This window comes from Mandrillus leucophaeus, unplaced genomic scaffold (assembly GCF_000951045.1).
Source record: "Mandrillus leucophaeus isolate KB7577 unplaced genomic scaffold, Mleu.le_1.0 Scaffold40, whole genome shotgun sequence".
NCBI classification, from domain to species: domain Eukaryota; kingdom Metazoa; phylum Chordata; class Mammalia; order Primates; family Cercopithecidae; genus Mandrillus; species Mandrillus leucophaeus.
Window position 1 is genome coordinate 6,126,717 of NW_012104254.1, and position 15,461 is coordinate 6,142,177.

Sequence of the window (15,461 nt, forward strand, 5' to 3'; positions counted from 1 at the left end):
TCGCCCGGCTAGTTTTTTGTATTTTTTAGTAGAGATGGGGTTTCACCGTGTTAGCCAGGATGGTCTCGATCTCCAGACCTCGTGATCCGCCCGTCTCAGCCTCCCAAAGTGCTGGGATTACAGGCTTGAGCCACCGCGCCCGGTCTTTTTTCTTCTTAATTCAAGAAACTAAACTCATTATTTCCATGCCAAAAGCAAAAAATTTGTGATGAATACTAAGCTAAAGAAAACTCATATGCTAACAAAAAAATCTGTCCAAAATTATTGCTGTTTTAAAATTTCTGTAAGTTTAAATATCAGCCATTCATCCTTAAGATTCTTTTAGCTGCAGTAAGAATCTGTCCTAAACAACAAACACCTATATTCATTGACATGAAAAGATAATCCACTGGCAGAGTAAGCTTCAGGACCAGTCAAATGCTAATGATGTTATCACAGACCCCCGTTTTTCCTCACTGTCTCCTCATTCCAGCTTTATCTTGGGGTTCATTCCCATCATGGTTGTAAGATAGCTGCTGCTGGCAATTGGGGTTACAGGCTTCCTGTTTTTTTCTCCTAAATGTTAAAAAGGTTTTCACCAAAAGCCCAGGAAGCCTCTCTTTGAATTCCATTGGCCCAGTCTAGCTTGGGTCTGGCACTGGAGAACCAGTCTTTGGCAAGGAAGGCTAATTACTACGAGTGGCTAGAATGACCAAGTAATAAGGCATGTATGTTGGCATATCAACCACAATGTCCACTGCAAACCACTATTACATCAGTGCTACACGGACTTCCTCCAAATGTCTACCAGTACATGCAGGATCTCAGGCAGTTATTAGACCTTCCTGTACCTTGATTTCTCCTATATGTGAAATGAAATAAATAACAGGCATAGTGGCTCATGCCTATAATCCCAGCACATTGGGAGGCCAAGGTAGGCGGATCACGAGGTCAAGAGATCGAGGCCATCCTGGCCAATATGGTGAAACTCCATTTCTACTAAAAATAAAAAAATTAGTTGGGTGTGGTGGTGCCTGCCTGTAGTTCCAGCTACTTGGGAGGCTGAGTCAGGAGAATCGCTTGAACCCAGGAGGCAGAGGTTGCAGTGAGCCGAGATCGCGACACTACACTCCAGCCTGGCGACAGAGCAAGACTCTGTCTCAAAAAAACAAAACAAAACAAAACAAAAAAACACAAAACAACATCAACAAAAATAATATACCAGACTTTTTGCTTTACATTTGGAGAACTGGTGTTGGAAAGATAAAGTAAATAATGTGAAAATACTCTGAATCAGAGAGTTACTAAAATTCAAAATAGTATTGACTTCGTGTGATCACTTACTAAACTGAAGGCCAGCCTGGAGTTGCACAAACAAGAATATGGCAGAGTTTAATCATAAAGCACAAAATTGAGACAATAGGAGAGCAATTTGGGAATACACGTCAGAAGCATTAACATACTACATATTCTTTGCCTATTTTTAGGAATTTAAAGTGAGTACATTTTCATATACTTGGGCAAAGATTTAGCTGGAAGGATGCCGATTCACTCCATTGTGTTTGTTATAGCAAAAAAAATGTGGAAATAATCTAAATATCCAATAGGTAGAGGCTGAGAAAATAATTATGACATATCTATTGATACTATAGTCATTAAAAATGATAATGTGTCCTTCTCATCTTTGCCCCCTTGCTGCCCAGTACTTTATGTGACACATTTCCAGTCGTCAATAAATGTTTATGGAATTATCTAGAAGAAAAAAAAGATGATATAGTTTTATCTCTATATATATTAGTTTGGAAAGATATTCACAATATACCACTAAGTGAAAAATAGCATATTACCAAAAAGCACATGTAACATTATTTAATTTATATAAAATCTTATGTACATAAAAATGTATACATAAATTCCAAAATTTTAAAAACAAATTTATTAATGGTGGTGAGATACCAGGTGAACTTTGCTCTCTTCTCCTTTTGTGGTAATTAAAATTTTTTGGAATGAGAATGTTTTATTTTTAAGGATGACAACTATCTATATTTAGAAAAATGGCATAGAAAAATAATGGCATAGAAAGATATTCACAAAATATTGCTTAATTAAAAGGTATACAAAATTATTTACAGTATGATCCCATTCTTACATTTAAAAACATATATCTGTATGTATAGAAAAAAGACTAGAAGGATATACACAAAACGGTTAGCAATACTACACCTGAGAGGTTATAGGGTTATATACAGGTGGTTTTAATTTTCTTTTGAAGACTAAAGGAAAATTGAACTCAATTTTAAATGCAGATTTAAAAAAAGATTAAAGAACCTGGAGATGAAAAGTATAGAAATTGAACAAATATGATTTTCAAACTCATTATAAAGCACTTGTATTCATCGGGTCAAATCATGTCCAAACTGTGTCTAATGAATAGAGAGTCTCTCTCATTAGCACATAAAAGGCCTGATATATTAATGTTCAGGAGAGTTCTACTATCTTTCTCCATGGTAAAAGCAAAATTGGAAGAGACACACAATGTGGATTAAGAACAGAAATATGTGTCAGTAGCTCAGGGCTCAAATCTTTTCTGTGCTAGTAATTACCTTTCTCTGAGCAATTCATAATTTTTCATTATTCTAGTTTATTGATTTAGAAAAATAGCAGTAAAAATACTGACTTCTTCATAGGGCTGCTATGAAAAGTTCCAGATGTTAAGCATTTCAAAAATACTCCACTAAAGCAACTGACTAATGAAACATGGTTAAGTATTTTACTATCCCTAATGTCCCACGTTAAAAACATAGGGGTTAAACCACTTGTTCAAGTTTGCATTATACATCCCTGCTGCTTGCAGGTGTGCTGTTAAGCAGTTTATGATACAATATATTGTCTTGAAATGTTCTTAAACTGTAATGAAAGGTTACAGAATCATTAAAATTTAAACAAGCTTTGAAATAAATAAGTTGTGAAGACAGAGAGAAAAAAAAGGCAAACTCCAGGTTTGGAATCATCTGGAGGACTCAGCTACTTGCCCTGGGCAAGCCACTCCTTTTTTTGTTTTTTATGGGGGCTGGGGGTAACTTCAGGACCCTCGTTTGTAACACAAAGCTAATACTAACCCAATAAAATCCTGTCAGGATAAAGTCGTATAATATTGGTCAATGCTCTTAGCATGCACCTGACACAGACAGAGCTGATTCAAAATAGAACAGTGAAGAGAATCTAAGTTCCCACAGGGCCAGATATGAGGGAGGTGGTCTAAGGGACCTAGATAATATAGATTACACCCAGTCATCCTGGATTCCCCCATCTACAGAAGAAAGAAGTCGGATTTGATGTCACAGCTCTTCCACGCCTGTTTGCTTTCTTGCCTTCCCCTCTCCCTCCCCGCCCGTATCACTTTTCCCCACTCCTCCCTATCTGGGCAGAAACAGACCTTCTCTCTAGAGCACTATTTTAAAAAGAGAAGTTAGTGATTTGAATGCTCTCAATCAACTCTTGAAGGGGAACAAGCTAATAAATGAAGAAGTTAGAATCTGAAAAAAAAGACAAGTGCAGTGTTTGGGGCTTGGAGTTGTAAAGATGCTGTGCCTTGGCCCACTGAACTCCCTGACTTGTCCTTGAGTTTTGTTTGCCTTAGGCTTACCAACCTTCTAACTGCTAAAAAAAAAAAAAAAAAGCAAGTCTAAACTCAATGGTGGATTTTATTTTTCCTTCCAGCAAATCTCAAAGGTCTATAATGATTAGTGCGTGTGGAGTTAAAAGAGCACAGAGATCCTGAATGTGTTCATTTTACTTGAGAAAAATTGAGTATGTGCCAGAAAAAATATATAATATAAGTAAGTCTCATTAAGCCATCATTACTCGGTAAGACAGTTTCCAGGCAAATAAACACACAAATCTCCCTCTTGCAGCTCCCTCTGAGTTGCACCTTCAACTCAAATCTCCTGTCCTCATACATTGTTTACTTCAAAGAGAATTATGAGTGAACAAGAAAATGAGAATCAGGTAGGGTAATTATAATCTCGAATGAGGAAAACATGTCAACATTCATTGAATTGCTAAAAAAAAAAAGAAGAAGAATAAAAGAGCCATTCTCCTTCAATATATTTAACTGATCAAAAGGGCCAAAGTGATTTGGGGTCTAAATTTTTGTTGTTCTAAAAATAAAACAAAATCTTAGAATATACTTTCACATGCTCCCAAAATTGAGTGTGAAGCTCATTAATAATACCCACTTCTTTTATTCCACTCCCATTTTCTGAGAATGTTTGCTCTGTGCTATATACCAGCATCAACTGGGCCATTCCAAACACTGTTGAAAAGCTGTCCCAGACAAACTTGGCCTTCAAGCTATAGAGGAATTATCACTGGATTTCAAATTTTGGGTCTTTAAGTCAATAAGATGATAATAACAAGTAGTAACAAAGGAAGAAATGTTGGTATCTAGAGGAGAGGATGGACTAGGATGAATGGGAAAAGAAAGTTATCCTACAGTGATAACTTGTATTTATCTCAGCATGTTAGCAATTTAATACCATAGCTCAGAGGAGGAACACAAGCCGACCACAGTCCATCCTGCCAGGGAACAGTCTGTCTCTAATGTTGGCGAACCGTTCCTGCTAATACTCCCAGGTTCTTCTCCATAACCCTCTCTAGCCTGCCTCCCAGGGGCATGGATATTGTTTTTGCCAGCATCACCTTCCTGTGGTGAGCTGGTTCACACTTCTCTGCACAGATAATGACACAGATTGGATGTGTGTCGCCCTCCAAATCTCATGTTGAAATGTAATCCTCAATGTTGGACGTGGGCCTGGTGGGAGGTGTTTGGGTTATAGGGGTGGATCCCTCATGTCTTGGTGCTGTCCTTGAGATAGTGAATTCTCATGAGATCTGGTCGTTTAAAAGTGTTTGCCACCTCTCCCACCTGGCTCCTGCTCCCCCTTGACCTTTGGCCACAATTATAAGTTTCCCAAGGCCTCCCCAGAAACAGAGGCTGGCATGATGCTTCCTAGGCAACCTGCAGAACTGCCAGTCAATGAAACCTCTTTTCTTATAAATTACCCAGCCTCAGGTGTTTCTTTATAGCAATGAAAGAATGCCCTAATACAGGTAACAAGGAGGAAATCCTTAACCATGGCACAGCAGACCTCTGCCGGGCAGAGCGAGTCTGTACAGGGGAAAACCGTGGGAAATGTGGGAAAACACATTTCAGTGTGACGAGGGTGGAATGTACAACTCTGCCTGGGCCGTGACTTACCTTCAGAAGATGAGATGAGAGAATGGCCTTCGACAGGTGGGGTTGTCTTCGAGGGACTAGGAACTTACAATCACAATAAAAGGATATTGGGCCACCAGGGCTGGGCAAAGCTGGGTATTTGGCATAAAAACACAGTGCATCATAATAAAGTCATTTAAAACAGAATCTGGAAGGGGGAAAAAAACAGAAAAGGAAATTAGGTTCCTGTGGAAATCTTTAGGAAGGCAAGAGTATCTACTCACTTGTTCTTGGCCACTGGTTCCAATACACTGGTTTAGGGTATGAGTTTACTTTACACAGAAGCACATCATATAAATAATGGTGCTGACAGACTGCGATCAAAATCAGTTTCTCATGACAATGGGCAAAAAGTATAATATTTTAAAAAGAGACAGCCTTGTACAAATGGCACTAGGTACCTTAGCCACCAAACATTTTAAAATCTGTATATTTAAAGGGTCACATGTGGGCAGTACCATACACGCAGAACAAAGACATGGTCGTTTCTTTGTCTATACCATATTTGTTTGTTCAAAATCCTTTCTCCTTTATCTCTTTTTCACCTCCTGTTTCCAAAAGGAGCAATGAAGGGTGGGGGGGCAATAGAATTACAGAATCAGGAGGTAGTAAGAGCAGCTGATTGGTGAGGGGATAAAGAAACAGGAAAGAAAGAAAAGAAAACAAAAGAAAAAAGAAAAGAAAAGAAAACAAGATTAAGACTGTGAGCAGCAACTAGAGCAAAACAAAGGCTAACAAAACAGAAGCTGGTGGATTCAAAGGGTGACTGTCCTATATGTGAAACTATTTTGTAAGTAAGGAAGCAGGGGGTTGGCAAGGGAAGTAAGGCAAGTCCCCAAAATAAGCTTCATTTACTTCGTCATTGAATTTGACGCTGGTTCTTCATTGCAGACAACACGCCCTGGATAGCCAGATGGGAAAGCTCATGAAGGCAAACCTAAAAACCTCAGGACTACGCCCATCAGAACTTGGAACCCAAGATGCCATGACATTTCCAGGGAAAACGTGAAATACACTGCCTGAGATTGTGATGCTCATCTTAAATGGAAAATGGTGAGAAATACGTACATTTTAATTCTATAAATTAGATTGTCAAATGTCATCCATGTTGTTAATGAACTTTTATTGGTGAAGTCTGAGTCAGTGACTAAAGGTTTAACCATTATACATACTCATTTAAATATAACTGATGAGTGTAATACCAAGTGTCACAACTCAATGTCACCAGGTTTTCAGTCCCATTATACTGAGCCAGAGAAGAAGCAGAGAAGGTGCCAGACAGGAGACAGAGGCTGCATGAAACTATTTTTTTGAATGTACCAAAGGACTTTGGCTTGTCTGAGCTTAACATCTAGCACCATCTTGATATGTTTGATATAATCCTGAGAATGGAGGAGGTAATACTTGCTTATATGCACCCAGGAGGCTGTACTATCTGGTAGTTTAAAGTTTGCTAAAGCAGAGACTTGACTTGGGTGCTCCAAGGTTGGGAAGGGAATCAGTTAACATGGCCAACTACTCGGCTCACATTTCAGTGTGGCTTTCCGGCTCTCTCCTCATATGTAGCAACTCTTCTGTCTGACACCTTCTCTGCTTCTCAGTATAATGAGACTGAAGGTGACTGGTGACGCTGAGTAGATGACAACTTGGGATTACACTCGTCACTTATATTTAAATGAGAATAATGGTTAAACATTTAGTCACTGATTCAAACTTTGCCGAGATGTCAGTTCATCAAAAACAGTAACACTGGAAATCTAATTTATAGAGTTAAAATTTGCTTAAGAACTAATTTAAAATATCATTTCCTACTAGAAGATGATTTACCAAGTCACTCCATGACTAATGCTGGTTTTAAAAGTAAAAATATAAGAACTAATAGGTCTCAGGTAGAAAATAGATTTTTGGTAAATTAAGAGAGTGTAATGTCAAATTCAGCAGTGTGCATTTTTATGATGTAAACAAGTTTCATGGTAACTCTGACCTTTCTCGCTGTCCTGTAAATCCATAAATGCCAAAGGCCTCCCACTCCAGTATACGGACAAATGTCGTCACCCTACCCTAGGATTGTTTAGTGTCCAGAACAGTGGGGGAGGCAGGGGAAATTTGTATTTTTGATTTATGAGAAAGATACTGATTTGTTATTTATCTCCAAGGCATAAACATTACTTGTAAGAAAAAAATATCAGGAAAAACTGTAGGAAATGAAGTTCAATATTAAATTATGATGCTAGTCTAGTCTCTACCATCAAAAACGGAAGGGTCAAGAATCACATCCCACACGTCAGCCTTAGAATACACTGATTTCCAGGCTTTAATTTTTTTGATGAAGAAGGAACAATCAGGCTACTCTGGGCATACTGCCCGTGGGTTAGCCCTGCTCTGCAAGGAACAGTAATTAAAAAAAACAAAACTAAACAAAAGAAGCAGAAGCAGCAGCAATAATTCAGTCTCCATCTCTTTTAGAGGTGACTTGAAAGGGAGGCTATACTTGCCCTTCATGGGTGGTAAAGATCTTATAGCTCATTCCTTAGATGCCATAGTCTCTAATGTACCAGAATCTTTTTTTTTTTTTTGAGTCAATACTTACTTTAGGTAAGATGCTGATTCTTGCATTATGCAATCACACATACTCGGCAAACAGTTAATCAGAGGGAAAAAAATCAGCTGCATTTTTTCCTGACCCATGGTCTTGGAAATTTTGTTTATTTGAGGTTACATATGGCTCTTGGAAGCTATCCTCACGTAATTGGTTCTTCAACAGCTTCTCTATACTAACTATGGAGTAACTTTTCTCCAGTAAAGCTCTTATCACATTCTTCTTGCTCAGACATCTTCAACCACTTCCCAATGCTTGGCTCTACCTTTCTGTTGTTGTTGCCCAAGCTACAGTGCAGTGGCATGAGCATAGCTCACTGTAGCCTCAAACTCCTGGGCTCCAGTGATCCTCCCGCCTTGGCCCCCAAAGTGCTGGGATTATAGGTGCGAGCCACTGCACCCAGCCGGCTTTACATTTAAGACTCTCTAAGATCTATACCCCAATTCTTAAACCTTTCCTTCCTTTTCCAACTTATGTATACAATATTCCAGCAAAAATCAGACCACTCACTCTTCCCTGTCTATTTCTAGGTCAGTGCTAATATTGTCCCTTAGTATGGATGGCTCTGTCCCCATCTCTAGTTATTGGTTACCAGCCTCCTTCAGGGCCACTCTATATTTTCCATGATATTTTTCTAGATCCCTCACCTAGTCAGTGTCCCTGAAGCACTAACCACATTCTGCCTTATATTCAAGTTATGTGCAAATTCCTTTATGTTTTCTAACAGATTATAAGCTTCCTGAAGGCAGGAGGATGATTCCTTATTCACATTGCCTAGTCCGAAGCATCTAGCTTAGTGTTTACCCAACAAGATTCTCAACAAATACTGAACTGAGAATAATTGGCCTGGAGCCAGTGATCCTGATGATTATATCTACTATACTCTAATTAATTTGCTACATAAAAAACCTCAGGTAATCTATGCAAAAAATGAGAAACTGGAATGAGAAGATAAAATAAGAATTCAGTGGTAAAATACCTTTAGAAGGTATATAATAATAATAATAATGATGATGATGATGATATCTTCAACTTGAGTACATAGCAAAGGTCAATTATGGAAATGGATTTTGAACTAAGTTTTTGAGATAAATCTCTGAACTTCTTTTAGTGAGAAACGCTCTTCTATGGAGCTCAATGTGCTTAAAATACTAACCCATGACATTATTCTGAGAGGCAGTAGCATAGGATTAAAAAAAATACACATTGCGTGTCGGCTGTTTCAAAGTCATATACAAGATGGTAACCAAAGTGGAACACAATTTTATAACTCTGAACACTTAGTTCACTGGTGAGATTTGTTTTATTCACCCTAGAATATCTGTGTCTTAGGTAACAAGACTGACTCACTGTAAGTAGATGTTATGTGTTGAATTGTATCCCCCCAAAAAGATATGTTGAAGAACTAACCTCCAGTATCTCAGAATACAATCATCTTTGGAAACAGTGTCTTTGCAGGTGTGGTCAAGTTAAGGTGAGGTCCTTAATGTGGGCCTTAATCCAATATGACTGGTATTCTTACAAAAAGGGGTAGCCTTGGACCCAGAGACAGACATATACAGAGGGAAGGCTACATGAAGAGTCACAGGGAGAATGTCGTGTGAACATGAGGGCAGACATCTGGATGATGCATCTACAAGCCAACGGATGCCAAAGATAGCCTGCAAACCACGGGAGGCTAGGAGAGAGGCATGGAACAGATTCTCCTTCACAGCCTTCAAAAGGAACCAACTCGACTATCACCTTCAGCTAGGACTTCCAGCCTCCAGAGCTGTAAGACAATATAATTTTGTTGCTGGAGCTACCCAGTTGGTGGTAATTTGTTAGGGAAGCCCTAGCAAACGAATGGTGGCATTTAGTCACATTCTAGAGCTGCTGGACTCTACAACAACTGCAGAGAGAAGCATCTTACTCCCAACTGGAGCAAGGCTGTGCCTTCTATGTAGGCAGCTTCAAATCCTTCATGGGAATAGGTACGATGTAAATGATAAACCCAATAGATGCCTATAAAGGTTGGATTTGAATACCTTAAGAGAGAGAAGCCTAGAGAAGACGAGGCATGGTATGTAGAAATGAGGCTGAGTCATTTCTAGAGAACAGTCAGGACTGGGGAGGAAAGAGGACAGTCAGAAGGACTGTTCCCTGTCAGGTCACACAGAGATGCTTTTCAAGTATCAATACACAGAATCCCCTTCCAAAACTGCTTTTGCTATACACACTGCAAATGAATGCAGGACTTTTAAACAATGCTATGCATGGATTCAATGGACATGCAGACTGTTCTATGTGTATACCTGTTGCTTCATTTAAAGTTGCCTCAAGGCGTATCGTTTCTAGAAAATGCTCTAAAATTTTTTCAGGTGTTCCTGACATCACAGTATACCTGGATAAGAAACAAAAATGCCATTAGTTTTTCATAAGTGGGCAAATCATTAAAAAAACCTTTTACTTATCTAAGTTTTTTTTTTTTTTTTTTAATTTGAGATCCCAGGGAACCATATACTTTTCAAGGTAAGAGAGACCATGCACCTTGTCAAAGTCACACGAGAAGACAAAACAAACAAACAAACAAAAAATCCACAAAGTGAAGTCGTTACTACAAACACTGTTCTTCTTTCCCTACGTGGAAATAAGGTAAACTTCTTGAAGAGCAGCTTTAGTAGGCTGGGAACTGAGAAACTTCAGTCTTTTTCCAAAGGAGAATAAAAAGGAACATGTAAAACCCAGGGCAGTTCAGGTCAGGCAGGGGGAGCTGGTGAGGGGAAGTGAGAGTAAGCTAGGTTATCCATATATGGGTTACTCATAGCAAAACTTCTGTCCCACACTGGATTCCCCTGCCTATTTCTGGAATGCTCTGTCTTTCCCAACTGTACACTGGTATGTGCTTTGGAAATTCAGCTAATAATAAAATGAGAGAAAGCAAACAAAACTCCATAACACCGATAAGCAAACAAACAAACCCCAGTAGCATCATGAATGGGAAATAAATCAGCAGTAGAAAATCCTTATAATTTATTTCAATGCCAGATATAAATTACTGGGGGTTATACTAGACATTATTTCAGCAGATCCTTCCATGGTATTCTTCAATTAACACAGGAGGATTTATTTTTTAAGTTGCATGTGAACTGTTTCAAAATCATACTCAAGACAGTGACAAAACACTACTAAGTGGGAGCTGTAGACAAAATACATTCAGATGATCTGGGTGCTTCTCTTCCAAAACTCAGGCTTTGCTTTTCTGCTTGGAATTTCACTTAAAAATAACAGGCAAGTAGGGGCTGGGCGCAGTGGCTCACGCCTGTCATCCCAGCACTTTGGGAGGCCAAAGCGGGCAGATTGCCTGAGCTCAGAAGTTCGTGACCAGCCTGGGCAACACGGTGAAACCCTGTCTCCACTAAAATACAGAAAATTAGCCAGGCACGGTGGCACGCACCCATAGTCCCAGCTAGTTCGGAGGCTGAGGCAGGAGAATTGCTTGAACCAGGGAGGTGGAGGTTGCAGTGAGCGGAGATCGCGCCACTGCACTCCAGCCTGGGCGACAGAGTGAGACTCCATCTCAAAACACACACACACACACACACACGCACGCACGCACACACACTAGGCAAGTAAAAACAACAATGAAAATAAAATTGTCTAATGTTCAGAAAGCAGTGATAGAATTCAGCTCTGGTTTCCTTGCCTGTTTGAGACCTTTGAGGTGTGTTGAGATCCCAAGAGTAACTCTAACATATTATTAAATCTCAGGATCTTAACCCACAGCCTGAGGGAGTGATGAGTAGACATTTTAACATATGTGCATGTGAAAACGGCGAGTGAAGCACCCCTGGTATTGAATGAGGTGGCCAGTGCAGTCTATCTGGAAGGCAGCTGTTAGCTAAAACTGTTGTGAGTGCGCGCACAAGACCAAAAGGAAGCTCAACAGTTAGATCTTTGAGGAAACTTGGCTTTGGAGCCTAGAGAAGGAGAGAAGAGGAATAGAGAGAAAAAAAAAATAGTCTACTTTCATCTCAAAAGTCTGACCCCTTTCTCAAAATACATAAGGTAGAAGACAATGGTTTTTCCTCTTGTGGGCAATGAATATTTGAGGAAAGAAGAGGGCATATTTATAAATGACTTTCAATATTGAAATAGAGAATATTGCTCAATTCATCCAGTAATTCCTGAAATATATGATTCTTTGATAGCACTCACCACATGAGCTGGAAAAAGAGTAGCGTCGGACACATTAATCAGGAAACTGGGTTGGAGAGAGCAACATCTGTCAAATGTTTACTATACCCTAGACAGCTAGGTGTGCACTGAATAAGGGCGTCCTGTTTACTCCTGCTAGTTAAATATTATCTTCATTGTGCAGATGGACAGACGGCTCAGGAGGGGGAGGAATCAAGCCTCAGGTCACAGAGTTAGTAAATGGGAGACCTCTGACATGAGCCAGGTGTGTCTGGCTTCAGAGAACAAGCATGAGCTTCGTGGCACTTTTCTGCTTCCACAGCAAGATGCTCCAGATGGAGACCAGGTCTAGCTACCTGGAGCTTTTTCAGAACAGGAAATTCTCCATGTAATTAACAACCTTCCTCTAAAGAGGGCTTGTTCGGTTTGTTTCTGAAAACAAGTTGCATATCAATAGGAGTATATATACATTCCAAAACGTGAAAACCAAATGGGGGGAAAACCAGTCTGTTACTTCGCGTGGCACCGGGAAGCGGCTGCTGGAAAGTTGCAAGCTCTATATCTAGCTGTGTGACTCATACATCAGTTTGTAAAATGTGTCCCCTTGTCAAAACTAATTCTACTAGAAGGTTGGCTTCACATTCTGGTATTCTTTGTTTGGACATCCTTTAGCTAGGGCATTATGGCTGGTCAAAAGTAATAGAGGTCTGAGAGGCAAGCCGGATGCCTGATCACCTCTCTAGAGAGAAAGTGGCCTCTCTAAGCTCTGCCCACCTGGCCAATCGGAGACCCCCAGGATCTTTCTTTTGCTACCAGAGACTTCCTCTCGTGGTACAGTTGCCATGGCCACCTTACCCCAGCTTCTCTTCACAGCTCCACAGAAGGCTGTTAGGTGCTGACATTCCCTTAGGGTGGGGGACTCCAAGACGGAGGGGCCAGGAGCTTCTGGCCAGACACAGCCCCCTGGGCTCTTGGAGTTCTGGGTTTGGCTGAAACATCACGTGACGGCTTTGTTTCCCACTGTCCACTGCCAGGCACCTACTGCTTGGCCTCTGTTTAAAATGAGGTCAGGACCACTTAAAGACCACACAGCATGACTCTTTTCAGTTTATTTCATGAAAGAGCGACTCTAGTTCAAGTTAAAAGCAAACTCCAATTGGTTACATTATATAAGCTATGAGGTTTTAAACCTCTGACATAAAATACTTTTCTGCAAATGAGGACACTACAATTTGTTCTTGGAATAGAGAAGGGTGTGGAGAAGGGGACCTGAAAGAGACTGTCTTCCTGCACACAGGATGGAGCTGAGCAATGAGAAAATAGTCTAAGATAAAAGCAACACAGTAACTAAAACAGGAATATGCATATCAAATTCTTTCTTACTAAACCTGCATAACCACAGAGCAGAAAGACATCCGAAACAGTAAACGACTGAGGGCTCTGTGGAATTTCTCCTTCATGGGAAACACTGCCTTATTATTGACATTTTAAATATCACACTCAGAGCTGAGATGCTCAGGTAGAGTCAGGAGGTTTTGAAAGTTAAAAATGTACACATAAACTATTCTGGATTTCTCAGGGAAAAATGAACCAGAAAAATAACATTATTAGCAGCACCAATATGGTGACCCTCTTTGAGCTCAAAAAGGATAATTTCTGAAGAGAGGCCCTACAGCTTCCTAAATTTTAAGTCCATCCATAGACATGGTTGATGCCACATTTTTGAAGTCCAGAATATCAGCCCCCAATTTATTTACATGCCCCCTCCCCTTCAATTCTGGTCTCATTTGGGAAAACTCAACATGGAAAATGACCCCTTGAGAGAGCAGCTTTTCATTCTTCAGGGAAGTTTTGTGTGGTGCATTAATTCGTACTCATTGAATATTTCTTAAATGGCTCATTGTGAACATGCATAAGTTTTTGAATTGTGGAAGAAATTTGAATTGGAATACAGGACACAAATAAGGAGGTATAACGGAAAATCAGATCAGGCCTAAAATAATAAAACATATGGTCTCTCCTTTTCCATCCCTTTTAGTTTGGTTTCATAAGAAACCTGTATTTGGAGAACACCCTAAATGAAAGACGTTGTAACAAGCAAATGCTTTTGATCATTCCCCGATGACATGAAGAAGTGAAACAAGGGGACCCCCAGGGAACCTCTTGATCAGATGTTTCTGGGTTAAGAAGAATTCTCAAGGCTTGCCTTTTCAGTAAGCATAATTTTCCTGGGACATCTGAAGCATTAGTTTAAAATGCAGATAAAACACTAGTTATTTAAGGGAACCAAAGAAAATCACTAGAAGCAGTCTCAACCTTCATATAAAAAAAAAAAAGTTTTCATTCTCATCCTCCTTAGCGGGCTGGAAAGACAACTGTTAAAAACATTTGGGCAAGAACAATTCCAAGAACAGATAGTAGTAAACAGCAAGTAATAACGAAATTTCTATGGTAATTTTTAGTTTTGTAAGTGAAAGGTACGTTTTTTACATAGTCCTTTTCATGTCAGTTCCTTCGATATGGAGTGGTTTGCAATATTTACTAAGCAGTGTTGAGTATGTAGTCTTATCTACTATATTTTGCTATAGTAAGCTGGCAGGTGGAAGGGGGATAGGCGTGTGAAAACTGGTCAAGCTGGACTTGAATTCAAGCTCTGCCATTATAAGCTTTGAAACCATGGGCAAGTAACTTGTGGCTCTGAGCCTAAATTTCTCCATCTTTTAAAAGGTGTTGTAAGATAAGAATTCTACAAAATCTGCAAAATATACTCTGGCTATTTAATAATATTATCTTTTTTCCTGCCCTCTTTGCAAATATGTTGATTCAATCAAATGAAAATGTCTGGGCCTTAGACTTTTAGTCTAAACAATAAAAATTAATCATTTATGGTGAATGTCTTGATAAGGGAAACACCTCGCTTATTTGGCAAACAAAGGAAAATTACTTGAGATGCATTCTCCTTCAACATATTATTGAGTAACATTTCTTTCGCTACAGAATTGCTGTTTTTATTACACTAAGATTGAAAATTAATCTCCGTTTTAAAAACTAGATTCTGTAATTTTCTGTAATTTCTTAGAGCCACATTTTCTATTCTCTGTCTTACCACTCAAATGTTGGTACATTTGATGCAGTCTTATGTAGTAAGTTGCAGCAAAAGCTGGAACTGAACATCGATATACTGAAAAAGACTTAAGTTAAACAGGACATCTGAGAAATGTGAAGCTAATGGCCTTTTGACATTAGCAGGAATAAGTATGAATGAGGCCAAATGGATGCTTCTGGGCTGCAATCAATAGACTGTTTTATATTTGAAGTCTGGGTTTCCATCAAAGACGCTCATTCTGGTAACAAGAGGAAAACACTTCATGCAAAATCCTGCATACGAAATTCAAATACCAAAAGTTCTCATCACCCAGGGGCCTTCGT

At 39.5% G+C, this 15,461-nt stretch overlaps 1 protein-coding gene across 6 annotated transcripts in view; it reads right to left on the bottom strand.

Moving 5' to 3' along the window:
* Positions 1 to 15,461, bottom strand: part of RAPGEF4 (Rap guanine nucleotide exchange factor (GEF) 4) — a 308,011-nt gene that overhangs the window by 45,722 nt on the left and 246,828 nt on the right. For all 6 annotated transcript variants that reach the window (XM_011991906.1, XM_011991905.1, XM_011991909.1 and 3 more), the window contains 2 exons: positions 10,151 to 10,239; positions 5,327 to 5,405 (listed from right to left, as the gene is read on the bottom strand). In XM_011991906.1, the coding sequence (XP_011847296.1) occupies positions 5,327 to 5,405; positions 10,151 to 10,239 (168 nt within the window). The remainder of the gene's footprint in view (positions 1 to 5,326; positions 5,406 to 10,150; positions 10,240 to 15,461) is intronic.